The sequence below is a fragment of the Peromyscus leucopus genome, chromosome 13 (assembly GCF_004664715.2).
Source record: "Peromyscus leucopus breed LL Stock chromosome 13, UCI_PerLeu_2.1, whole genome shotgun sequence".
NCBI lineage: Eukaryota > Metazoa > Chordata > Mammalia > Rodentia > Cricetidae > Peromyscus > Peromyscus leucopus.
Window position 1 is genome coordinate 53252460 of NC_051074.1, and position 27331 is coordinate 53279790.

Sequence of the window (27331 nt, forward strand, 5' to 3'; positions counted from 1 at the left end):
CTCATCACTCTTTAATTTGCATAGCCACACCTTCCTTACCACTCTTTAATTTGCATTGCCACACCTTCCTTACCACTCTTTGATTTGCATAGCCACACCTTCCTTACCACTCTTTAATTTGCATTGCCACACCTTCCTTACCACTCTTTGATTTGCATAGCCACACCTTCCTTACCACTCTTTGATTTGCATGTCCACACCTTCCTCATCACTCTTTAATTTGCATAGCCACACCTTCCTTACCACTCTTTAATTTGCATAGCCACACCTTCCTTACCACTCTTTGATTTGCATAGCCACACCTTCCTCACCACTCTTAACTTATTTTCACAGATGATAGTCTACACTTGCTGCGGTGTGTGAGAAAACGCTTAGGAAACAGGGTTTTGATCTGTGTACCACAGCTCCCTCACATGAGGTTATCTACCTTAGACCCACCGCCTCTCACTCACTTAAGCCATGCTTTTGAGTTTTTATGTCTGTCTGCTCTGTGTGGGTTCGGAATGCACAAGCACAGCACAGGTGTGGAGGTCAGAGAACAACTTGTGGGAGGTGGTTCTTTCCCGCCTCCATGACGTGGGGCCCAGGATTAAACCCGGTCAGCAGACTTGGAAGCAAGCCTTTGCCCGCAGAGCCATCTGCTGGCCACACACTTAAGATTTCCTTTTCCCATTAGTGTGTGTACATGTGTGTGTGCCTGTTCGTGTGTCTTGTGCGCACGTGGAGGTCAGAAGACAGTGTTAGTGCTGGCTGGTGTTTTGTCGACGTGACACAGGCTAGGGTCATTTGGGAAGAGAGACTCTCAGTTGGGAAATGCCCCCACAAGATAGGCCTGTGGGGTATTTTCTTAATTAGTGATTGATGGGCAGGTGCCCTGGTGGTGCCACCCTGGGCTGGTAATCCTGAAGAAAGCAGGTGGAACACGCCACCATGACCTCTGCACCAGATCCTGCTTCCCGATCCCTGCCTGACTTCTGTGGGTGCCTGACTTACAATCTTACGGGGAAACAGCCCTTGCCGCCCCAGGTTGCTTTTGGTCACGGTGATCTGTCACAGGCATAGAAACTCGACTAAGACCGCTCTCTAGAGTTGGTTCCCTCTCTGCCCTGTGAGTCCCAGGGCTCTTGTCCGCCTTACGCTTGCTTCAAACATCTGAACCTCTGTCGAGAAGTCTTAAGTTCTTGGTTGGTGTAACTCTACCTAGAATATAAGTCTCTTGCAGATAGGAACTCTAATTTTTTTAATTCATTAATAAACAGTATTGGGGAATGGGAGAACTCAATTAAAAATTGAGTTTATGCCAGAGTTTATTACATTGCTTCAAAGAGCTATTTTAACACCTGGTTCTTATAGAAACCATAAACAACTCTGAACTTTTGAGACGGTCACTGTTTAGCACAGGCTAGCCAGACTGACTGTTGGGTGTTTTTACATTTATTTTAGTGTGTGAGTGTGTGTGTGTGTGTGTGTGTGTGTGTGTGTGTGTGTGTGTGTGTGAATATCTATTTACAGTTGCTTCCTTCCTTCCCTGGTCACTCTCTCTCCTGGCCCCATTCTTCTCTTCAGCAGTTGTCTTTTCCTGTCTCCCACTTCCTTTCCTTTCCTAGCTGATAGAAATCAGAGCACAACTCTCTAGGGTCGGTTCTTTCCTTCCACCGGGTGGGTGGGTGGGCCCCGTGGATTGACCTGGGGTCATCAGCCCCAGCAGTTTACACCTTTACCCACTGAACCACATTGTTTGTTTGTTTTTTAAAACATTTATTTATTCAGCAATGTAGGGAATTGAACTCTGGGCCTCATACATGCTAGGCGAGAGCTCTGCCACTTACATCTCCAGCATTTTGTTTTTTAATTTTTAATTTTAAAATAATTTAAAATTTAGAATAAAATTCCAAAAAGTGGTACAAGAAATTTTTATATAGTCTTCACATGAATAATTAATAGTATTTGCTATTTCCTCCCTCGGTGGTTTTTTTCTTCGTTAGGTGGGTGGGTGGGTGGGTGGGTGGGTGGTTTTTATTGTTGTTTTTCCTGAACTGTCTGATAGCAAGTGTCAGAGATCCCCCTGACTACTTAGCGCTTAAGTCTCTGTTTACTAACGTCAGGGACAGTGTTCAGTAGAGTAGGACATGCCTGGTAAGGGCAGCAGAGCCACCTGTTATCGTGAAGGTGACTCAGTCCGTTGTCGTCTCATCTAGAGCCCACTTGGGTTTTCCCAGTCCTCCACTCCCAACAATGCCTGTTATTCTCTTACTTGTAAACTCTGGTTTGTGTGTTTATTTGCTCACTTATTTATTCCCACACTCATTTTGAAGACATCTCTCTACCATAGCCAGGCTAACTTCCACCTCCTCGGCTCAAGTGGTCCTCTGCCTCAGCCTTGACTACTTGAAAATACATATGCAGGCCACGACACCCAGCTCCAAAAATACTCTTTGAAGGATATGTTTGGGGCTAGCAAGGTGGCTGAGGGGGTGAAAGGTCTTTGCCACGCAAACCTGGAGGCTTGAATTCAATCCCCGGAACCCACATCAAAGTGGAAAGAGAGAACCAGCTCCACAGAGTTGTCTTCTGACCTTCGCATGCACTCACGCACGCACGCATGCACATGTATACACATACATACATATAAATTAAGAGAAACAGGATACCTTTGTATGTAGTTATTTCAGTGTGATATAATGCTATGTTATTTCAGGAGGTACATTCACCCTATTGTTAATTATACATTTTTGGTTAATATTATCTGCTAGTTTTTTACCCTTGAAAGTTAATAATGAACTAATTAAATTAGCACTACTAATTTCCTACACACAAATGAAAGCTAGCAGATACTGCATTAACCGAGTGATGAAGGGTAAATATCTTCATCAAACTTTGAGCCATTGGTTTTAACGCCATCCAGGTTCTTTGGTCATTTCTGGGATGACTACTGGTCTTATTTCATTTTCATTGTTGTGATACAATTCTCTGAAAAAAAGCAACTTTGGGGAGAAAGAGTTTATCTTGTTTCACAGCTGTAGCTTTGCAGTCTGTTGGGAAAGTCCAGGCAGCAGGAACCTACATCAGCTGCTCGTATCCCATCCTCAGTCTGGCAGAGGACAGTGAAGGATGTACACTCGCTTGCTTGTGCTCAATTCCTCCACTTTTGAACAGTTCAAAACCCCCTGCCTTGGGAATGGTGCTGCCCACAGTGGGCTGGGACTTCTTCAGTTAGCATAATTACGACAGTACCACCACAAACATACCCACAGGCCAACCGTGTGATCAGTCACTCACTGAGACTCTTTCCCCAGCTGGTTCTAGGCCATGTCAAGTTGACAATTAAAGCCAACCATCACAGCTACCGGGTCACAGTTTTCTAATCCCATCCTTTGATGCTCAAGTTGTCCCAGATAAGGCCAGCAGGGTCTCCTTCATACAAACTCTACTTTTTTTGTACTTTCTGTCCCAGCCCAGGAATCAGCCATTTCTCCAAGGAGCTCTGGTAACTTTGAGAAAAGACATTCTGAGTCCAAGACCTGTGTAGCAAGCTTTCTTGTTGGGCTTCTTTGACCGCCAACCCCCAAATGATGACACAGAGACTTATTAATTATGAAAGCTTGGCCTTAGCTTAGGCTTGTCCCCAACTAGCTTTTCTAACTTAAATTAACCTGGCTCTGTTCATCTGTATTCTGCCACGTGGCTCGGTTCCCTCTGCTCCGTACCGTATGTCTGACTTCTTCAGTGTCTAGCTGGTATCTCTCATGTCGAAATTCATCCAGAGTTCCTCTCTTTGCCCAGAAGTCCCACCTAGTCTCTCTTGCCTAGCTATTGGCCATTCAGCTCTTTATTAAACCAATCACAGTGACACATCTTCACAGTGTAAACAAATATTCTGCAACAGACCTGGGTGCCAGATGTACCCATTACCACTCAGCTATCATGGCTCTGGACTGACTCAGGTGGTCAGGTCAGGAGATTTCACATCCTTCCGTCTGCGTATCTGTGGGTGTTAAAAATCAGGTTCTCAGTCCCTTCAGAGCCAGGCACCCTCAGTTCAACCCCACTAAGTGTGATAACTGTGCTAGCTGAATCCTCATCTCTGAGCAAATTATCAAAGCATGTAAGTAGACAGAAGTTACAAGGAAGCAAGAAGAACATTTTTACAGATTCACCTTGGTCTGCAGCCTATCAGACTTTTTGTTTGTGTCTCCGTACATGATGCTGGCTTTTCATCTACTGGTCTGTCCATTGCCGCCTTAGAACAGTGCTTCATGGAGAGAGAGCTGGTTCTTGTTTAAGAGTTTTTATTTCCAGTCTCACTACCCCCTTTGAATTTTAGTCTGCATTTCCTTGTATTTCCTTTTCTTATAACATAAAAAATACACTCTTGTGTAGACTCTTTTAATTCACTTGAGGGTAGCAATCACTTGACAAATCTTGAACTCCTTTCCTTAGGAATCATTGGCAGCTGAGATTGAAGGGACCATGCGTAAAAAGCTGAGTTTGGATGAGGAGTCTGTGTATAAACAAAAGTAAGTACAGGTTACAAGGGCTGTTAACCACACCATTGGAGTGGAAATGCAAAAGACGCCACAGGCTGGGATTGCCGTGGTGGGAGGCTTGCGAGGCAGAGCGAGGTCCTGGGTTCGATCCCTGGGCACGGAGGGAAGAAACACAATACAAAGTCATGAATGCCAGTCAGGAGGGAATCTACTGTGCAGATTGTCTTCTCATGGGGGAGCTCTTCCTGTACCAAAGCTGATTTTCTCATTTCTCCCAGACTTAGGAGTATTCCGGGTGGCTTTGTTTCTGGTTCCGGCTGTGCATGCACAGGTCTCGTGGGTGCCCCCTAGTGGGTGGCAGTAACAGGAGTGAATGCTTCTTTTGACAGGGCCCAGCAGAAACGGGTGTTTGATACCGTCAAGGTTGCCAATGACGCTCGGGGCCGCTCTGTCACCTTCCCGGCCCTGCTCCCCATCCCAGGCTCCAACCGTTCAAGTGTCATCATGACAGCCAAGCCCTTTGAGTCCGGTGTCCAGCAAACAGAGGACAAAACATTCCTGAACCAAGGGAGCTGCACAGAGGTTCCAGGGTAAGGCATGGCTCCAGGCTGTGGGTCTGCATTGATGGTGTTGGCGGAGCAGATCCCATGTGGCTCAGTTCCCTCGCAGTGGCTGGCAGCAGCTCTGTTACTTCTGCATCAATTCCAAACGACCCCAGCTTCAGAATGCTGCAAAGTGAAGAAAATGCCTCAGAGACGTATGAAGATTTAGCACCTTGTCATTTATAATCCTTGATTTCTTGTAAATAGTCTGCATATTTGGGGAATGCTTGTGACCCAAAATAAGTTTTTTCACACCTTTTTTAGCACCAGTTACTTTTTTTGGGTCTGTTGTTATTGTTTGTTTGTTTGTTTTTAGGTCGGATGTTTTCCTGTGTAGCCAGGCTGCCTTGAACTTTTGGTGCAGCCCAGACTGCTATCAAAACCATGATTCTCCTGCCTCAGTCTCCTGAGTGCTAGAATTACTGGCATGCACCACCACACCCTACTCACAGTTTTTTAAGTAACTATATTTTGTGATCAAAAGCATGTAATAGTTGATGGCCAGCTAGCTAGCTCTTCTCTTCAGTCACAGTTATGAACAGTGGTGATACCTCTTGTGCTCAGTGAACTGAGCAATTTGTGAACTGTAATAATACTTGCTTTGTGATTGTCTGACCTGAACATAAAGGTAGACATACCTGCAGCTTCATAATTAAATGAAATGGGAAAGTTAGCAAACACAATATATTTTTGACTCTCTAGAAGGAATTAGAAATGATGTATCACAGTGATGTATAGGATTGTTGATGGTTTTGTTTGTTGTTGTTTTCTGTATTTCAAATAGCTTAGAAGACCCCTCATTCCCGAGGTCAGTCTTTGATTGGCCAGCGCTGTAGAAAGGAGAGGTCTAGGTTGTGCACACAACCGCAGTCTCGTCAGCGACTGTGATTTTCCCTCAGGAGCTCTCAGCCCACAAGCCACCCAGGACCCACTGAAGACAGCGACTTGGCTACGGCTTTGCACCGCCTTAGCCTGCGAAGACAGAACTACCTAAGTGAGAAGCAGTTCTTTGCAGAGGAGTGGGAGCGGAAGGTCCAGGCCCTGGCCGAGGAGGAGGAGGAGGAGGAGGAAGTCATCAGTAGCTGTGACACCCCCACAGGGCACCCCGACGCGTTCTGTGCTGACCAGTCGGAGAGCACGGACCTCGCCAGTGCCGGCTGCCTTCGAGGCTTCATGCCAGAGAAGTTACAGATTGTCAAGCCCCTGGAAGGTAATAAGTCCGTGACCACCTTCAGCAGCTGTGTACACGTTAGCCGTCTCGCCTAGAATTGAAATCTGTGCAGCAGTTACAGGAGCACCATGTATGTGCACAAGCTGTCCGTCACCCTCCATCTGCTGTCTGTGTGGTGGTGCCGTGTACTGGACAGGTAGTGAGTGGTGAGACCTGTGTCACCAGGTCATCAACCATTCATTCTTTTCTGATGTCTTGTATCAGGGGAAGAGGGAAGTGGGGAGAGTCTTTTCCTAACTGTTGTTACGGGATACCACTGATAGCAAGCAGTTACCATGGTAACACCAACAGGCTGTGATAAATGAAAGTTATCCAGAGTACTGCTTCCTTTCCACCTGCAAAGAACTCCACCCAAGGAGTGTCACTGGCACAGAGGCACACATGTACGCCTGTGCTTTTTTCTCCTTCAGTTCAATTTTATCTAAAATACAAGTTAAGTTCAAAATAAGTATCTGATTTATGGGATATTGTGGTCCATGAGTGATTCTCTAATACTGGGGTGAAAAGTTTGAGTAGGCAGCCTGTAAGGGCTCCTAGTCTGACCCAGTATTGGTTAGAGTTGCTGATTTTAGGTTGAAGTTACCGGAGTGACAATTAGATGTCACATCTGGTACAAGGGCATGGGGTGACCACTCATCAGCATCCCATAGGCTGGAGCCGAAGGGATGTGTTCTCCACCCTATCACCTACCTTTCCATGTTCCTCAGGGATCCAGGGAAAAGAGTCATGGACAAGTAGAGAAATGCACAAAGAAATTCAGGCTCTTTTCCAACCTAAGTGCCCAGTTTTTGCTTCCAAGTCCATAGACTAAGCCAGGTAAACACTGTTTTTCGCCACCTGGAAAGTGCAGCCCACCCCTAAAGTGGGAGCCCTCCTGCCTGAGGAATGCAGGTCCTGTTAAAAATGCCTTAGTGGGTTTTTCTCCTCTTCTTTGGATGTCCCTTCAAAGATTGTCTTTGGAAATAGAAAAGCTATTGCTCAGACGTTCAACATCATGTCAGTTTTCTACAGAGAACCTAAATTTACAAATTTTATCAAAATACCAAACCCAAGTAAGTATCGTTGTCTTTATCATTGTTGTTATTACTCACGCAATTCTACCTTCTTCAAGATTGAGGATCTGTGGGAAATATAATGCATGCCTGTCCTGCTTGCCCGTCCAGGATCACAGACTCTGCATCATTGGCAGCAGCTTGCTCAACCAAACTTGGGAACCATCCTTGACCCACGACCAGGCGTCATCACTAAAGGCTTCACCCAAATGCCCAAGGATGTCGTCTATCACATCTCGGATTTAGAGGAGGATGAAGAAGAGGGAATCACTTTTCAGGTTCAGCAGCCTCTTCAAGTGGAGCCGAAACCTGCAGCTCCCACGCCAGTGACGGGGATCTTCCTGCCACCCATTACCTCGGCGGGCGGGCCAGTTACAGGTGAGGAGAGTGCACCTCGGAACCAGTGTACTGCACGGGTCTGTTGTGGTTATCGGGCTGCCCCCCCACCTACCCCCCACCCCGAGTCATCTCTGACATGTACTCACCAGTGCAAGTAAGATAATAAGTCTGCGGCGTTGCTGACATTTCTAATTTTCTCCATTTTATCCCACCAGCCTGAAAAACTAAATAGGAAGAGAAATAGATCCATCTGGATCAGGTCAATTAGTGGTTTGCAAGCCTTTTGGTCTCTTAAAAGTCTGTGAGAACCTCAAGAAGGTTTACCTATATGTCTGTTGATACTAATTAAATTAGAATAAAAACTGAGAACTTACCAGAAAAAAATAGCTTATTTAAAAATAAAAATTCTGAGCTGGGCAGTGGTGGCGCACACCTTTAATCCCAGCACTTGGGAAGCAGAGGCAGGTGGATCTCTGAGTTCAAGGCCAGCCTGGTCTACAGAGCGAGTTTCATGATAGCCAGGGCTACATAGAGAAACTCTGTCTCAAAAAACAAAATAAATAAATATTCTCTGCAGATACTATTTTCTGAAAAGTAACTGTATTGTACATAGTAAGAAAATGGTTTTGTTTTACAATTTTGCAAGTCTAATTTCTAACTTAATAGAAGATTCTCATTATGAACTTCTTTCTGCATTTAGTCTGTTGCAATGTTGTTTTGGATGAACAATGTGAAGAAAATACTCCCTCGTGTGAATGTGTAGCTAGAAAAGAAAAAATTATTTTAATAGTCTTTTCAAGAATTATGGATGTTTGAAATCAATAAGGACTTGGGAAGTGGTGGTTTCTCCAATAGTTAGAGCAGTGTGGAATCTGAAACCCTAGCAATGAATTTCATATTAGTTTTCATTAAAATGTGTTTGCCCTACACTCTGAACGTGTGCTCAGCCATGGTTTGGTGGCCTCTGTTGGTCATTAGGACGGTACACAGACACCCAGATGTTGACACTTCCCGTTAGAGGGTGTATTGATGTCACTGCTGACGACCTCAGCATGACAGGCTGTGTTAAGAGGTTTCTAACATCTCAGCAGTGGATGTGAGTTTCCAAAACTGATTGTCACTTGAAGCTTGCATTTGTCATTGGTAGAGAATACTGACAGTTTTTTTTCCCCAAGAGAACGCCTGTCAGATTCCCAAGGCTGAATAAGTACAGCTTGTGTGTCAGTGAATGGTGGTCCCTGATACGGTTTCAACTCAGCTGCACAAAGGCTTTTCTGTGGGTACCTGCTGTTTGTATCGGCTGCATACACACACATGTACACAGCAGGGGGCTGAGTGGACACAGCCTGTTTCCACGTGCTGCAGAGTAAAAAGATGCAAGGCTTCGTGATAAACACCTCCTTCCGTACATCTGGCTGGGAACAAAAATACTGTGACTACATAAGGATGAAGAATACAAGTATAATCTGGTGTCGTTGTCTCGATTTGTGCCGAGGAGCCAGAACTTTTGGCCATCACTGCTTTTATACCAGCAGGCAAATGTCAGCCCCATCAGAAAAGAAAAAATAAATAAATAAATAAATAAATAAATAGGCCTCATCCTCGAATTACCACGAAGTTTTCCAGAGTCAGTACACAGCACTCTAAGAACCAGGGCGGGTAGCTTGACCTGGGCATCTAGATAACTAGATCTTAATTTTTTCTTTTATGTTAATTTTTAATGTGTTTTCCAGAGTGGTTTTCGCTCATTTCTAAGCTATTTTTACTCCTTTTCTTTATCATTTTAAAGCACTGGAAGTTCATCTATCTACTAATCAGTTACTACTAGTATATTACTTATATATATTTCATTTCCATATTTCGGAACTTTCTACTACAAAAGGCAGTTGATAAATGCTGTATTGCTAACAAAATAATGATGAGCCTTTTATGTTATTAACCTAGTCTTTCTTTCTGTGTTTGGCTTTCTAAAAATCTCTGTTTCAGTTGCAACTTCGAACCCAGGAAAGTGTCTGTCGTGCACGAACTCGACGTTCACCTTCACCACCTGTAGGATCCTGCACCCCTCCGACATCACTCAGGTCACCCCTAGGTAAGAGGGCCTCACACAGGGCTCCTCTTTACATTCCCAGGGTTCTGACTAGTTAATCAGTTTAATTATTAGTGACTGTTTATCTTCAGAATATTTTGACATTTCATGTTCTCCTTTGATCATAACTCTTTGAAGTAGGCAGAAATGAAGAAATTGAGGCATAGGAAATTAAGGTGACTGACCCAGGAGCAGACAGCTAACAAATGACTCACCTGAGGGTGTCTGTACCCAAAGTGAATCAGGCTGCAAGGTGTGAGACGCCGCCACACTCCTCACAAGACCGCCTCCGTTCCTGACGCTGCTCAGATTCACAGGGCTCCAGATCCTCTGCGTTCAGTGCTTTCCCAGGGAGCCCCCTGGAAGCTGTTACACATGTGGTTCCTGTTCACTGCAGAAAGGGGTGCAGGTCCATCGAAAGGGACACTGTCACCAGGGCCTGGGCTCCGTCCCTGCAGCTTGTCTTGTTCTCCATTCATTCCCTTTGCCTTGGGTTTCTGACAGTGCACTCGGAACTCTGCCGACCAGAAAAGCTCGCCCAAACACCAGTTTCCAAAGTCGATTTCAGGGCCTCGTGTAGGCGATGTTGGTCACCTCTGTGGCGGAGTGCCTGCCCCCTACACCAAGGCTTTGTAGTCCCAAGCCCCGTCCTAAGCACAGTGCTGCTCTTTCGAGCAGGCCAGCCCTCACCTAAGACTACCTAACTCACGCAGCTCTATCCGAAGACATTTCTAGGAGTTAGGACACCAGCTGCCAGGCCAGATTATCACTGCCCAGACTCCACTTACTGAGCTGTACTGAGGCTGGATCTAGCTTGCACTTCTCCAGAGAGGTGGTGTTCAGACTCTGGTCTTTGTGGGGAAAGTATAACCAGAAATAAAAAAGAAAGATGGCGCAGAGGCAAGTCAGGATGTGGGTGGAGGAGTAAAATCCAGTGTGTGGATCACCCTGGGAAGGCTGCTGTGCACTCAGGAGACCCTGCATTTCAGTCTGGAGTTTCTAGCGGCCACCAAGGAGGGAAGAAGACCGACCTTCGTGCATATGTCGGCTGGAAGCAGCAGGCTGGTGATGTCCAGTCAGAGTCCTCGTGCGGCTCTCATCAGCATATCTGCAAGTTTCCTACAGTCGTTAGATGCCAGTGTATGCCCTAGAAAATTGATTCTTAAGGACTTTTTACAGGTGCACAGTTTGGGGAGGGGCAGGAAATTCTCCCAGGAAGTGAGGGGAAGATCAGAGGCTCTGAGCAGGGCTGCTCTGACCAAGAAGTCAGACTTGCACGAGTACTGTTTCTTTTGCACACGTTAGTGTTCTGGAAAGCTATTGCTTAATTTATCAGTCTTACATTTGTCCTTCGTTCATAATCTTTAAAATTCTTGATACTATGATACGACGTGTGATCATCTTGTTCCAGTGAAAACGTGTTAAATCCTGGTAACATTGCTCACAAAGGAAAGCTGACTACAGGCAAGCCTTTCCATTCCACCATGATGGGAAATATGATTTATTTTAGCTCTTTTTTTTTAAAGATTTATTACATAGTATTCTGCCTGCATGTATCCCTGCACACCAGAGGAGGGCACTAGATCTCATTACAGATGGTTGTGAGCCACCATGCAGTTGCTGGGAATTGAACTCAGGTCCTCTGGAAGAGCAGCCAGTGCTCCTAACCGCTGAACCATCTCTCCAGCCCCTCTCTCTTATTCTTAACCAAGCATAGAATAAGCAACAAGATCTAATAGCTGTCAGAGCTTTTCTTTTCTTTTTTTTTTTTTTATTTCTAAAAAATACACATTCCAGAGCAAGACTGACAGTGTGGCTCCTGAATATCCATGTTTTACTGGTTTAGAGTTAACACTGTTTGAGAAAGCGGCAGTTTCACAGATAGACACTCGCTGTTTTCCAGTGAAATAAAATTGGAAAGGCCGCCCTTGGGAACACAGCGGCTTGGTCATCCTCGTGCAAATGAAGGGTTGCCTTGTGTGCAAGGCTGAGCGCGCTATTGTTTCCCTGGTGTGTTTTCTCTATGTTGAGCGTGGTCGGTGCGGTGTCCCTGATTCCGAGGCACTCTCCCTCCTTTCTTCCAGCTCCGGGTTCCCGTCACTGTCCTGTGGAAGCAGCGGAAGCAGCTCATCCCACACGGCTGTGAACTCTCCGGCCGTGTCCTATAGACTCAGCATTGGGGAATCCATCACTAACCGGCGCGACTCCACCATAACGTTCAGCAGCACGCGGAGTTTGGCCAAGCTTCTGCAGGAGCGAGGCATCTCTGCCAAGGTGTACCACAGCCCCGCTTCAGAAGACCCCCTCCTGCAGCCTCGCCCCAAGGCCCTGGCCACCCCTTCCACGCCACCAAATTCCCCGTCACAGTCACCATGCTCTTCCCCCTTGCCCTTTGAGCCCCGAGTCCATGTCTCCGAGAACTTTCTGGCTTCCCGACCAGCTGAAACATTCCTGCAAGAGATGTATGGCTTGAGACCTTCCAGGACTCCTCCTGATGTTGGCCAGCTGAAGATGAACTTGGTGGACAGGCTGAAGAGACTGGGGATAGCCAGAGTGGTCAAGACCCCTGACCCCCAGGAGAACGGGAAAAGCCGAGAGGCAGAAGTGGGTCTTCAGAGACCAGAGTCTGCTGTTTATTTAAATTCAAGTGGCAGTTTATTGGGTGGACTGAGGAGGAATCAGAGTCTTCCGGTCATGATGGGTAGCTTTGGAGCCCCGGTTTGCACAGCCTCACCCAAAATGGGTATCCTGAAGGAAGACTGAGGCTCAGCACTACTGACCTCACGTATAAATTAACACATGAAGGACTGAGACGCACTGAGAATGGGGACTGGCCTGAGGAGAGAAAAGGAATGTCGCGGAAGGGTCGCGGATGTGGAGAGGTGGAGTGGAGGGATGGAAGCATTGGATGAGGGCTTCGAGGACGGAGTCGAGGAAACGGAAGGTGGGAACAAGTGACGTGAGTAGGCTGGAGACAGAAATGGAAGGGTTAGCGCGCTTCTTCAGCTGAGTTGCCTTGCCTTGAAAATGAAAAGTAAGTAGAAGAGGAAATCCGGTCCTAATGAAACTCGGCAGTAATACTGAGCTGCTGGCCCCTCTGTCCCTAGAACACCCAGGAGACACTGCCTAGGAGGAAAGCTAGGAGCCTGGCCGTCCCGGCAGGAGGCTGCCCCAGAGGGTGCCGCAGGCCGTGGTCTGTTCCTGAGACTGTAGATGCTTTCCCCGCTGATGCCTGGTCAAATTATGCATCCATCCAACGGTGCACTCACAGCATTAGCAAATAAGGAGTTTTCTCTTGTCCCTTATTTCAAAAATGGAGACTTTCTCGTTTCAGAACGTTCGGGCACTGAGAACCCAAATACCACCCAGATTTCTTTGTATTTATGATTACTAAAACTCCAGTTTTTTAAACTTGTATTTTTGTACAACATAACAAAAATTTTAAAAATTATAATGTAAGTGGGCTTGGGAGGGATTTCAAAAGGAAAATAGGGGTAAATGGAAATCAAGAAAGTTTTTCAGGATATTTCTTCTGGATAATATGGTGGCCAAGGAATGCAGACATAATTGCATGTTTCTCAAATGTCCTTGGAGGCCGGAAGGATTTGAACCAGAAGCGCAATCAGTAGGACTTAGATTATGTTGTATATTTATATATGTAAATTTTTAAGAAAAGTTAGTTGTAACTAACTTTTTCCAAAGTGTGCTATGCATATTTTTAATGAAAGATGACATGTATTTGCACAAAAGTTCTCAGGCACATTAAATTATAAGCTGAAGTAAAACCCAGGCTCTTGCTTCGAGAGTGTGTTTGTTGAATTCCGTTGTTCTCCTTGTGTAAAGAAAGACAGCTGCCTAGTTCTTGGTGTCCGCAGGAGTAGAGAAGGACCTTGCTCATGGGAGAGGCCCATGCTAAGACAAGTGAGGCCTGAAGATGGGTCCAGCATTCAGCAGTGCGATGCAGGCCTGGAGTTGGGGAGAAGGCCCTGCTTTCTGAGGTGGCAGGCCATGGCTTTGTCTCTGAGGAGTTGTTCAAGAGAGTGTCACACACAGGGAGAAGATGAGTGGGAACTCCTTGTCTTGTCTGTAAAAGCAGGAAGTCTCTTAGTTGGTCCTCTTGGTGCTTAACTTGCAAATATTTTGCTTGAGAGGAGTTCTTCATGTCTGCAGGGGTTTGCTTCCTTCTCTCTCTTGAGTCTCCTCCCCAAGAAGAGATGTACTCAAAGGGTCAAAAAAAAATCCATGCGATGGTAAGAACCTATGGGTTTTCTATGTTTCTAGAACCTTCACTAACACTTTTCTAAATACATTTCTCAGAAACAAAGGGTGTAAAGATGCCCCCCCACCTTGGTCACCCTTTGCCTGGTCTCGCTGCTGTCGACAGGACCACGCACACGTTTAGGAAGGACTCCAGGTTAGCAAGTGACCTTGATAAAGCAGGCATTAACACAAGACTTCCTGGTGGTTCAATTTCCTAAATATTCCAATTCATTTTTTTTTTAAATAGCATTTGTATTTCTAGTCTATAAATAACTGGGTGCCTCCCTCAGCAAAAGCTCCAAGCTTTGTCTTGGTTCCCCAGAAAAGGACTCGTCTGTGGCTTGGACATCCACAGCTTCCGAAGAAGGAGCAGCAGGAAGTAGGGAATCGAGGCCTTGAGGGGTAGGAATGTGTTAAATAACCAGGCTTATGTATGCCACATACACTACCGTAATGAAGCTGGGTTCTGCGGAGTCTGTGTTGAGAATACTTCTGTACTTTTGTGTAGCCAGTGCCTAAGTGATCACCGGAGGCGGAATGGTGTCTTAGCACCAAGTGAGCATGTCTGGTTAAACCAGACGGGATTTTGACAATTAAATTGATTTTGATGTTCCTTTGGAACACAGTAATTGTACCCTGGTGCATGCTTGTCTCTGCAAATGAATCCTGTCTTAAAACTGGGTTTTGCTGATTCTGAAGTTTTCGCCTAAAATTATTTTTGGTACTGAGAATCTGTTACATCAGGCTGTCTGTAAAATGTAATCCGAAGTAGAGCCTTCCAGCAAGTTCTTCCCTGGTGGAACTATTATACTCCGGTACTGTTCGCAGCGTTTTCTGTTTTATTTACAGTATCGGCTGGTATGTACTTTCATGCTTGGTGGGAAAACCCAGTTGTTTTCTCCTTCAGGGTTTTCTGTGATTATTTCTCAGGTACTTCTGAGCGTCCTGTTACCTAGTAGGAGAGTCTTCTCGAACTCAGAATTAAAATTGCCCTGAGTTTTGAAGACCCCAAACCTTATGTAAATAGCTTTAGGTTTAAATCCTTAGACGTTAACAATGCCCTTGTTAATTAAGTAGGTTTTGGTTTCTAGTTTTTGCCTGCCCTTGGTCTGACGTAAATGGTCAGGCTCTGTCAATGGAGGACATCGGGCTCACGAGAGCCTGTCCTCTACTGAGGGCATGTTTTCTACAGTATTCCAGGCTCCTAGTGGGTAGGTCTCACGTCAGCTTGACATCTGGAACTAGGGCTGCCTGTGTCTGGGGCCACCTCTGCTGTGGGGTGAGGAGAGGCAGGCACAGCCCCCCTCCCTGATTCTGAGGGTGGCCCCAGGCATGGCATGGGGTCCTGGGGAGTCCAAGAGAATACCATTGTGTCACGTCTGGAACTGGACCTTGTCTAATAGCTCTGTATGCACCTTCCTTTGCTATATCAATTGTAAATCAGATAATAAACACAAGTAGCTAATTCTCAAACTGTCCTGTGTCTTCCTGTGGTTTTTGTCTCAGTCTCATACAATCCAACATGGAGTCTTTATGTTGGTTTTTATTAGAAAACATCCCATATTTGTTGAACTAATAAAAGAAATTAAGAGTCAAGTAGTAAGCAAGTCTTAGAATATATTACAGTTTGGGTTTTTTTACTTTTAAAAATGATTAATGTGGGGATAATGTTGGGGTCAGAGATAATTTGCAAGAGTCAGTTCTTTCCTTCATCCACGTAGCTTCTGGGTATCAAATTCAGGTGCTCAGGCTTGATGTCATGTGCCCTTACCCACCAAACCATTTGCCGGCCCTCAGGTATTTTTAGACCTAGACTACACCATGAATGTGTATCACAATAGCTCCATCCCAGAGTAACACCAACCAAGAATAAAGCCATTGCTAAGCAGATAGTGGGTGTGGGAAGGTTCAGAAAGTATGATGCAATTCTTTTCCTATAGTTAACAATTTCCTGATCACACAGCTATTAGAAATTGTTTCTTGAGTGTGAACATTGTTGGAATTAATAGAAAAGCTCATTCAATGTCCTTGTTTCTCCTTCACAATTTTGTTTTTGTGTTGATTGCTTTGCCTGTAGTATTGGGAATTGAAGCTAGGACTCACTCATAGGCAAGTGCTCTATCATTGAGCTATATATGACCCCTGATAACAGTGATGGTGGCACACACCTTCTGCACCGGAGAGGCAGAAGCAGGTGGATATCTGAGTTCAAGGCCAGCCTGGTCCACGGGGCGAGTTCCAGGACAGCTAAGACTGATTTTGGTTTTTGGATTTTATTATTATTATTATTATTATTATTATTAAACCCTATCTCAAACAAAACAAAAACAAACAAACAGTGTATCCCTTGCTGGGTTAGATTCAATATCCATACTGGATTGTGAACATTTTAAGAATCATGAATGAAATATGAAACTACTTTTGGACATAAAATTTTGGTAACATTCTCAGTTTGTGTTTTCTTTCATAAATATTAGTCTACATTCATACATCCAAAACCCAACAAGAATGCAGACTTTGAGTATCATGTTGGCTTCTGTCTGTTCTCACTGTGTTAAGTTTGACTTACGCTGATACCGTTTTGTTTTTCATTGTTTTATATGAAGGACCAAGTGCCACAAAGTTTTCAAATCAAAAAGAAGTAAGTATGGCTGTTGGCTGGCAAGTAGTGTCACCAGCAAGATCTAAAATGTGGGTGCCCTTGCATTTGGGCATGGATGTTAAGAACTGAGATGGCATCTTGGTGGATTTTTCCTTTGATGAGTGTGCAGTGTCCTTCTCCATCTCTTGAGTGATTTTGGTTGGAAGTCGACTTTGTTAGATCATAGAATAGCTACACCAGCTTGCTTCTTGGGTCCATTTGCTTGGAAAATCGTTTTCTAATCCTTTACTCTGAGGTAATGTCTATCTTTGATGTTGAGGTGTGTTTCTTGGATGCAACAGAAGGATGGATCGTGTTTTGGAAACCATTCTATTAGCCTGTGTCTTTTTTTTGGGGAATTGAGTCCATTGATATTGAGAGATATTAATGGCCAATGATTGTTAATTCCTGTTATCATGGTGTGTGTGGGGGTAGTTTTCCTTCTTTTGATTTTTCTGGTTTGAGATTATTTCCTGTGTTTTCATTGTAATTTATGCTGCAAAAGGGACCTTGGCAGATCGGAGCAAACAAATGCCACAAAGTCACACCATGCAACAGGTTTCACTGGAGAAGTTTGTTGGGGGAGGGTGGGTACTCAGAGGCTGCCTCTGAGCGAGGGTGGAAGGGAAAGAGAGCAGGAAGAGAAGGCACTGACTTTTTATAAGGGGGCACAGCACGTTCACATAGGGAGTGTGTATGACTTCTGGCAACAGTGAAGATGTGCCCCAGATGGTGGCTGACGGTGATGTGGCCTGATGTCGCTAGGTTACTGAAAGTGGGCTTGGGGTGGGGTTTTCCAACGTTCATGAGTGTGGTTAACCTCCTTGGGTTAGAGCTTTCCTTCTAGTACCTTCTATAGGGCTGGAGTTGTGGATGAATATTGTTTAAATTTGACTTTGTCATAGAATATCTTGTTTCCTCCATCTATGGTGATTGAAAGTTTTGCTGGGTATAGTAAATTGTTAAATTTTCACACCACATTCAGACAATTTCAGCTTAGAGATAAAAGCATTAAAAGAAGCAAAAACAAAAAAACAAAACAAACAAAAAAAGCCAAAAAAAAAAAAAAAAAAAAAACCAGGTGGTTCATGCTGCTGGAAAACTTTCACACAGCTCCTCCTCTGCACACTCCTGTTGCCGCTCTGGTCCCTCTGCTGTTCTCAGGCAGTATCTGTCCCCGACCCTGCCGGCAACACGAAGCACAAACTTTCAGAGCATCCGAACACTATGAGCTTTTTCCACTTAAGGGGCAGGAGGTAGGAAGGGCCAGCTGTGGTGATGAGTGCCTGTGGGCCGGACACTCGGGAGGTAGCAGTGGGATTGTCGGTCCCAGGTCTGCCTGTGCTGTGTAGTGAGACCCCCATCTCTACAGGGGAGTGGGTTCGAGGGAGAGAGAGAATACCCAGAACAGGGGCCCCTCTAGGTGTGACCACGGAAGTGCGAGCTTTCACAGGTCTGTAGCTCTGTGGTGGGGACCTTTCAAGAACAGCTGAATGAATCCAAGGGGGTCAGCACAGAAATCAAAAGTCAAGATGTGGCCAAAGACAACAGAGGATACTGGAGGTCTTTGCAAGCCCCTAAAGAGAACACTGCCTGCCTTATTGGGGCAGGTCTCAGTCAGCAAATACACTCACTAAATGCAAAACCTCTGGCTGCTCATGGCTCCTCACACTTACGTCCTCATGAGGGCAGCAACATCACACAGGACGGTGTCCCCTCCCCAAACCACGTACAAACCAGTTCTGATGGCACAGCTGTCTGTTAAGGTGGTGCCACTCACAGGACTTTCTTATACAGGCAGTCTGGTCCCCTCCGGGCCCTAAGGGGAGACATTGGAAATGCTGCTTCCCTCTGAAAGCCTTCACTTCAGGTCCCTCTGCTGTTTTGGAGCTGACAAAATGGTGGCTGTGTTGCGGGGAGAACAGCGGCAGGGGGATTTGGGTGGTACTGACTTCCAAATACTTGTACTAGGGCTGGGCATGTAGCCAGGTGCCAGGAGCCTGCCTCTACCTGATCGCCACAAGAAAACAACGGAGGCAATGCTAGCAAGTCAGTGCTTTGGGGCACGTGCCTGCGCTTCCCCTCAGCATCTATTTTCCTTCTGTCTTTATACTCGGCCACCGCTCACTCAAAACTTACACTCTTTTTACTAATCACAAAAATAAATAAATAAAATAATAAATAGTTACATGATGAACAGGTTCAAAGTAAATTCTCAACCTAGTTAAATCTATCAAATTTCTCTTTGCTATTTCTTTCTCTCCTTTTAAGTTCTGAATGTCTGTCTCCATCTTGTCTGTGCACGGCCCTTGGAGTTGTAGAAGCCACAAGGCTTCTCTTAGCTGGCACAATGAGGCTGGCCTGGCAGGACCCGGATCCCCTGGCATGCAGCTGATTCCTCCCCCTGACTGATCCTCTGCCTCCAGACTCCCTGTTACAGGAAGCTGACAGACCTGCCTGCCTTAAGCCACTAATAACCGACAGTTGTGTGCGTTTGCGTTGACGAATTTGAGGAATGGTTGCTGTTGATGCCGGCATTGCCTGGAGCTAGGTTCCAGGCCATCTTCTTACATGACACTGTCCCCTATGTGTTCATGTACCCCCTCAATCGACCACTAAATCTGTTTCTAGACTCTTCTTTGAACTTATGGAACTTTTAATAAATTCTCCAGTAGACATCACCACTTAGATGTCCCCCTGGCACCTCAACATGCCCAAAACAGAATGCGTGGTCTCTTCCCAAACTTGTTCATTCCCAACATACTCCTAACAGTGAACAGCACTGTCTTAGTTACCGTTTCAATTGCTGTGATGAGACACCATGACCACGGCAACTTTTATAAAGGAAAACATTTAATTGGGGCTGGCTTACAGTTTCAGAGATTCAGTCCATTAGCATCATGGCGGGAAGCATGGCAGCATGCAGGCAGACGTGGTGCTGGAGAAGGAGCTGAGAATTCTACATCTTGATCCACAGGCATGTGGATCAAGTGAACTGTGTTACTGGGTGTAGCTTGAGCATAGGAGACCTCAAAGCCCACCCCACGATGACACACATCCTCCAACAAGGCCACACCTCCTAATAGTACGGCTCCCTTTGGGGCCTTTTTCTTTTAAACCACCCCAGGCACCAACAGCATTTCAGTCACTGGAACTGGAGACCCAGGAGTCACAATGCCTCTCCTTCCTTCCCTCCCGCGTCCCAGCCTACCTTGTCCTCTGGTCACCCCCAGTGCTGGCCCTCCAGGACCAAACCTAGGACTCATCAGCCTCTGAGACATTCCTACCCGGTTTCTTTGTCTCCTGTGATGGCCCCTCCACCTGTTTCTCTGCCTTGCAGTCACCAGGATCGTTCTTATATGTAGATCTAGTCAGATTCCTTCTCTGGTTAAAGTTCTCGTTAACACGTGGTTGAGTCTCTTAACATAAGATTCCTTGCGGGCCGGGCTGTGGTGGCGCACACCTTTAATCCCAGCAGGGGCAGAGGCAGGTTGATCTCTGTGAGTTTGAGTCCAGACTGGTCTACAGAGAGAGAGTTCCAGGACAGCCAGGGCTACACAGAGAAACCATGTCTTGAAAAACAAAAACAAAACAAAAATCACAAAAGAGTAATTGTGCTTTTATTGAACTGATCATTTCCAAATTAGTCTTTCAGCTCAACAGAGCACAGAACTGAGGTGTTGCCCAGCTATGGAGCCTGGTATTCAGGCAGGACACATGCAGATTGTAAACTTCTAGCTTTTGTAAACTATGGGATGTAAGCCCGTCACTGAACCAGGAGTCATCTAATGGATTAGAATCAGCCTTAATTTAGAAAAGAAAAGCAGAATAGTAAGCAATAAGGTATTGTTTGTGAACTTTCATTATAAAATGTGTCTTTTAGTGAGTTGTGGTAAAATGAAAATTAATAAGCAGGCACTTTTTTAGTTTGGTTATTTTGTCTTTTTTGTTTGTTTTATTTGGCAAGATCAGCTTTGTTAAAAAAAAAAAAAAAAATCCGAAACCATAGGTAGCTGGAAAACGGCCCATCCCTGTGGATGTCCACAAGTCTCAAAGCTAAGCTTCAAGAAGGATACATCCATCAGGTGTGGTGGCGCACACCTTTAATCCCAGTACTGGGAGGCAGAGCCAGGCGGATCTCTGTGAGTTCAAGGCCAGCTTGGTCTACAGAGTGAGATCCAGGACAGCCAAGGCTACACAGAGAAACCCTGTCTCAAAAACAAAACAACAACAACAACAAAAAAGGACACATCCACTGTAGAGTAGTTCTAGGACTCTGAGGAAACAGAGAAAGTTCACATCAATCGCGAAAGCCCGGGACTGTGGCCACACGCCACTGAGGCTCAGGCTGCTGTAGAATATTCCATTGCTCTGGAAATGTATCTTCACCTTCTTCAGCCTCATGACTGATAATGAAGTAAAAATCTCATATGAATTCCCTGCTGGTGAGTGTGGTCACTGATTTGAGTCTAGGAGGATCTAACTGGCTGCTTCTCCAACCTTCTGCTTAGAGCCAATGAGGCGCCACCATTCTGTTTCCATGGTGACAGAAGAAACAAACCCTCCCTCCATCTCCCCAGAGCCAACCTCCCAAGTCAGGCGCAGTCAGGGACTCTGGGCAGAGGGTGACTTTCTCAAGTGTGACTTTCACGGAAATACTGGGACAAGTGAGCAGTCTTCTCAGGGAAGCTCCTGCCCGCTGCCCGCTTCTGAAAGCCGTTGGCTGGGTCTGCAGGTTTCCAGCAGGTCCTGTGGATTTCCGCCTGGGCAGCTCAGCCGCTTGGGGATAAGCACAGAAGCCATGAGTCTGAAACATCTTGATCCAGTGTAAAATGACCCCGATTTGGGGCTGATGGGGTCTGGTTTCCCTGCAACATTATGGTTTCTTTAAGACTCTCACCTTGGGAAGGAACCACAGGGGTATGAATCTTTGAAAGAATTAAGGTAAGATCTGGAAAGATTTTCCTGCGGGCTGTTTATAACCCAGATCTTTTTTTTTTTTTTCCCTTTCATTTTTCTTTATTAAGAAATTTTCTACTCACTTCACATATGACTCACAGATTCCCCCCTCCTCCCTCCTCCCTCCTCCCACCCCCCAGCCCTCTTTCCCAAGCCACCCCGCATCCCCACATCCCCCACATCGAGGTCTCCCAGGGGGAGTCAGCAGAGCCCAGCACACTGAGCCTAGGCAGGTCCAAGCCCCTTCCCACTGCACCAAGGCTGTGCAAGGTGTCACACCACAGGCGCCGGGTTCCAGAAACCTGACCATAGACCAGGGACAGATCCCATCCCCCTGCCTGGGTGCCCCCCAAACAGTTCAAGCCAAACAACCACCCAGATCCTTCCTTCTTTCCTTCCTTCCTTCCTTCCTTCCTTCCTTCCTTCCTTCCTTCCTTCCTTCCTTCCTTCCTTTCTTTCTTTCTTTCTTTCTTTTTTTTTTTTAAGATTTATTTATTTATTATGTACACAGTGTTCTGCCTACATGCATGCTTACAGGCCAGAAGAGGGCACTAGACCTCATTACAGATGGTTATGAGCCACCATGTGGTTGCTGGGAATTGAACTCAGGACTCTGGAAGAACAGCCAGTGCTCTTAACCTCTGAGCAAGCTCTGTAGCTCACAGGCAGCCCTCCCAGCCTTGAGGGAAACACCGGGGAGATAATACAGGAAAGGAAAACAGGGGGAAACACACATATACACACACCACACACACATACCACACACACCAACACACACATACTCACATACCACACACAACATACATGCACCACACACCACACATCACACACATACCACACACACCAACACACACATACACACATACCACACACAACACACATGCACCACACACACAACACACACACATACCACACACAACACACATGTACCACACACACAACACACACCAACATACACACCACACACCACACACAACACACATGTACCACACACACAACACACACCAACATACACATACACAACACACACCACACACAACACACATGCATCACACAACACACATCACACACACACACCACACACACATACCACACACACCACACATCACACACCACACACACATACCACACACACCACACATCACACACCACACACACATACCACACACAACACACATGCACCACACACACAACACAGAAACACAGACACACAACACACACAACACACACACACACAGAGTAAATGGCCTTTGTCAAAAGGCTCCCTGTGTGCTCCCTACCGCCTCTCTTCTCCCAGTTCCTCCCGACACCCTCGGCCCCACCCCGTGACTCCTGATAGCCCACATCTGTTCGGATGGCTCATCAGTTCTGTGTTACTGGCTTTAAATGCTTTGACTATGGTTCCAGCGGATGCAAAGGGAACTTCCTTTTTTAAAAGAGCAAATTAATAAATATCAAAGCATTTTTAGAATGAGGAAAAAGGAAACAAACATGTACCAATACAAAGCTGGTTAAAATATAAGTAAATGCATTCATAGACATTTACAGCGGCAGCGGGCCAAGAAAATGGCGTGGTGATGACCGGGGCTTGCTGAGCCCTAATGTGGCTCCAATCAACCACATCCAGGGGCTCCCAACAGCCTGTAACTCCAGCTCCAGAATATCTACTGCTCTCTTTTGGCTTCTGTGGGTTCCTAAACACCTGTGGTATACACTCACACAGATAAAACACACATAAAACTAAAAATAAATCTTTTTTTAAGTTTTAGAACTGCAATGATGTAGAAACTGATCTCAGACTTATTTGAAAGATTGTTTTAAATTTGCTTTAAAATAATGATGTTAGAGGATTGAAATGGAAGGCGTGGGGCGTAGGGTTAGTCACTTCGACAATTGTTAAAACTATGGGATAGGTGAAGTTATTATACTCTTTTCTACATTTGGTATATTTTTAAACTTCTTGGCTGCAAAAAAACTTAACATTTTTTAAATGATGTCATTTTGCATTCCTGTATAATAGAAACTCAAGGCATTATCTTAAACAATGCATCCAAGGTGTAAATATAGTTTGCTTCTGTTTAGGAAAAGCTTTGTAAATCTTTAGAATGCAGAAAATTCTGGAAGGCATTCCTTCAAATATTTTCAGTGGTCATGTTTGGATGTTATGTTTTTGATATTTTTTATTTCCTTGGTGTTTTCTGTTGTGGTTGTCTCTATAATGAGCTGCTTTTATCATAATAACACACACACACATACAAATCATACAAATCAACCCTATTCCTTTTTTTTTTTAGTAGAAAGAAAAATTTCTATGTGCAAAATTGTCATTCACAGGGTTCGTCTCCATGTGCAGACCGAGAACTCCCTTAGGTCTGATTAGATGTACACAGCAAAGCAACCCAGCATGCACTGTCTTGGACAGGACTTTTGTAGTCAAGGCAATAGGCTCAGAAAAGAAGGTTTCCTGCAGTCCAGTGTCTAATGTGAAGTCAGGCCCACCTGATTTCAAAGCACCCCCAAAACTGTCATAACATGTCATCAGGGGGACAGGCTACATAACCCTGACATTCTGACCCAATTTTCCCTCTTTAATACAAAGTCTTTTTCTCTTGGTAAGGTCGTATGTGCCACAGGTTTGAGGGATGGGTACAGAGGTGGGTCTGGTGCTGAATGACAAGGACACCATTCACCCTGCTACAGGCTCATCAGATCTGTCAACTCCCTACATCAGGGTCCTCAGGAGGTGTACCTCTGGGGTCACCTGACAGCTGTCTTCTGTGCAGGAATCATGGTGGAGACTTGTTTCTAGTTCCCTTCTGCAATTCAGGCAGGTGGCCTGAATTGAGAAACAGGGAGACGCATTCATGCTCTAGTTGAAGAATAGGAAGAATTTTCCAGGAAGTTCTGTGCGGGATCTGCTGTGGGGATCTCTCGTCCTGCAGAGTGAGCTAATGTAAACCTGAGGAGGAACAGGCCACAGAAACCAAGGGAACGTGTGCTCCCAAATGCAATGTGCTACCTCTGTGACATCGGTCGGTCTGTCACCTGGAAGCCTGGGTAGCAATAGCTGAGCAAGGACCGTATAGTTGAATTACGGTGATAACTCAACTGTGGAAGATGTTTAATTGCTTTCAGGTCAAGTGGCAAGCTGTGAGGCGTCATTCTACACGGAGAGCCTACATTTGCTCCACCTCCACGGCTGTTCTTCGGGCTGCCCCTGGATCCTTCCCAACCTCTGTTTGCTTTGGTTCTGAGTGGTTAAACTCTGGTGTTTTCTCATCCCAGCCAGAGTCCCTTACTGAGCAACCAAGACTACATCTGACCCCGACCATGTATCATCCCAACCCTCTCATCTACTGCACCTGCTGGGACCCCTGGAACTTGGGACCACGGAAGCTAATCAAGACCCCTCATCCACTTCCAAAGACCTCTTCAGGGAAGCTTAAGTAAGAATACCCTGGGCTGGGGTAGGTAGAGGAAGTGACAGTTTCTTTTGTAGTCCTCCTTGTCTTATAAGATTGCCCAGTCGAGAGCACGCCACCAATTCCCCCACGGAACAGGAAGCCTTGCTTTCCTGCCTTTCCGACCAGCCTGGCTGCTGCCCTGTTCTGACAGGCCTGTCTGACTCAACATTTCAATAAAGAAGGCTTGAGTCTGCAATTCTGCAGGGTGTGTGTGTGTGTGTGTGAGTGAGTGTGTGTGTGTGTCACCCAAACAGAGCTTTGGCGCCAGCTGTCCCTCCCAGGAACAACGGCTTTGGGGCTTGTCCTGATGACCAGGACTTCTTGGAGATAGTAGACAAGAACAGGGAGGAGAGCCGAGGTCTTCAAGGCCTTCAGTCTTCATGACTCTGGTGGTCACGTCATACTTTCCAATTCGGAGTCACCACGGATATGCCCTTAATGGGGAGTGTTGAGACATATTGTTTTAATTTCCAGTGTTTATTTATCACTTTCAGGCAACCTCTTCCTACACCAGTTTCAAGAGAACACAACTACCTCCAGTCTCAACCGATAAAACCTGTTGTTTCTCCAAAGTAAGTATCTGAGAGCTCCAGAGGACAGCCCTGCCCACACCCATTTTGGATTTCTCCATCACTGAGGCCCTGTACCAACAGATTCCTCAGTTACCCAGGGGTCTCTCTCTCCTCTCTCTCTCTCTCTCTCTCTCTCTCTCTCTCTCTCTCTCTCTCTCTCTCTCATACACGCACACGCACACGCACGACCTCCACATCCATGCTGGCTTGAACTAATTTGCTACCAGAGGTGTCAAAAATGTGCCAGAATCCATTGATTTTTTTTCCCCCAAACCAAATCCATGGTGATTTCAGCTCAGAGGAGGAGAGGAAGCAGTGAGTGGCAGAAAGGACATACATAGCCTGCAGAGAGGTGGGCAGGTGGAGGGGTGGGGCGGAGGACGGAGGATGTCAGGTAACCGACTGAGATGCAGACGTTCCTTCGTCTGTATGTTCTCCAAGTGGGGCCAATGCAATCATGGCAGAGAATGTCAGTCAGAGAGAAGTGACCTCTGTGGAGATGACCGCTAGGGACATGGGAAGCCTCCAGAAGCTGGCAAAGGCAAGGCTCGGTTCTCCCTGGTAGAGCTCCAGAGTGCGGCCCCACCCACATGCATTGTGGACTGTCCCCTCACTGAGGCCCTGTACCAGCGTGTTCCCCAGCTCCCCAGGGTCCCCCCAGAAGGTCAAGTAACCGGCCTAGGAGACCAAAGGTCAGAGGTGGCCGCGTCAGCGCTCACGCCCTGGGCTCGGCCACTCGGCTGCTCCCGTTGTTTTCTGAGTGCATCCTTCTCTTGCAGAGACAAAGCCCAGACAGGAAAGCCGGGGGAGATCAGCAAACTTCCTCCTGTGAGTAGAAATGGGGAAAGGACGGGAAGAGCGTTTATCTAGCACCTACTGTGTGCAAGCATGGGGTTTTTACGCACTCACTCTGCCGAATCTTAACAGCGAGCCTTGGAGCAATCCTCCTTGTGTTAATGGTGCACATTTTATGTAGCTGGGAAGCGGCCAAACTGTAACTTAACCCCAGCTACTCTCCCCTGCTTTGTGTAAGTCTCTGGGGAAAACAGATGGTGCTTGTTCAGGCTATGACTCATGCCCCAATACAGGAAACCTCTGCCATAGTGGGAGCTGCAAATCCTGAGGCAGGGGCTGTCAGGGCACCTAAAGCCAGCAAAAGCAAAGACATAGGCTTCAGAGCATGAGTCGCCATGGTTCCGACACAGGCATGAGACCCGGTTATATTTGCACTTTAGAAAATGCCCTTTCTCGTAGGACATTCTGACTACTTTTTATTTTTATCATTTCACCGTTCCCATCCCCACCACCCCTTCCTAAACAAGGACCACACAGGCCTTTAAAGGGCATCATTAATGGTCGGGAACAAAATAAGCAAAGAGAATCACTGCTCGATGGAAAGGTCTCGAACATTGCGGGCACCAGAGCGAAAAGCAGAGACCCGCTGGGACGGTGGTGTCTTAAGAACCCAAGCACAAGATACTGGGCCCTTGGTCCATGATGGGACAAGGTTTAAAGGAAGGCGAGGCAGAGATGCCAGTTAGGAGGTGGCCACCACGGCCGGGGTGACTTGTGGTACTGCAGAGTGGTCTGCACACGCCTAGAAGCTGTGATCGTATCCACATTGGCCCATGACTG

General features: G+C 46.1%; 2 protein-coding genes across 6 annotated transcripts in view; both read left to right on the forward strand.

Annotated features, from left to right (window-relative positions):
* Nucleotides 1-15533, forward strand: part of Trak2 (trafficking kinesin protein 2) — a 65179-nt gene extending 49646 nt beyond the window's left edge. For 3 of the 5 annotated variants that reach the window (XM_028885657.2, XM_028885649.2, XM_037210386.1), the window contains exons 11-17: nucleotides 4441-4517; nucleotides 4877-5077; nucleotides 5874-5897; nucleotides 5989-6299; nucleotides 7484-7750; nucleotides 9698-9803; nucleotides 11885-15533. In XM_028885657.2, coding sequence (XP_028741490.1) covers nucleotides 4441-4517; nucleotides 4877-5077; nucleotides 5874-5897; nucleotides 5989-6299; nucleotides 7484-7750; nucleotides 9698-9803; nucleotides 11885-12563 — 1665 coding nt within the window. In that variant the 3' untranslated portion in view covers nucleotides 12564-15533. The remainder of the gene's footprint in view (nucleotides 1-4440; nucleotides 4518-4876; nucleotides 5078-5873; nucleotides 5898-5988; nucleotides 6300-7483; nucleotides 7751-9697; nucleotides 9804-11884) is intronic. The other 2 variants (XM_028885666.1, XM_037210387.1) reach the window with 2 other exon arrangements.
* A 5598-nt stretch (nucleotides 15534-21131) lies between these two features.
* Nucleotides 21132-27331, forward strand: part of Flacc1 (flagellum associated containing coiled-coil domains 1) — a 30761-nt gene continuing 24561 nt past the window's right edge. The window contains exons 1-4 of the mRNA XM_028885689.2: nucleotides 21132-21645; nucleotides 24946-25106; nucleotides 25619-25696; nucleotides 26476-26524. Of these exons, the coding sequence (XP_028741522.1) occupies nucleotides 24991-25106; nucleotides 25619-25696; nucleotides 26476-26524 (243 nt within the window). The 5' untranslated portion in view covers nucleotides 21132-21645; nucleotides 24946-24990. The remainder of the gene's footprint in view (nucleotides 21646-24945; nucleotides 25107-25618; nucleotides 25697-26475; nucleotides 26525-27331) is intronic.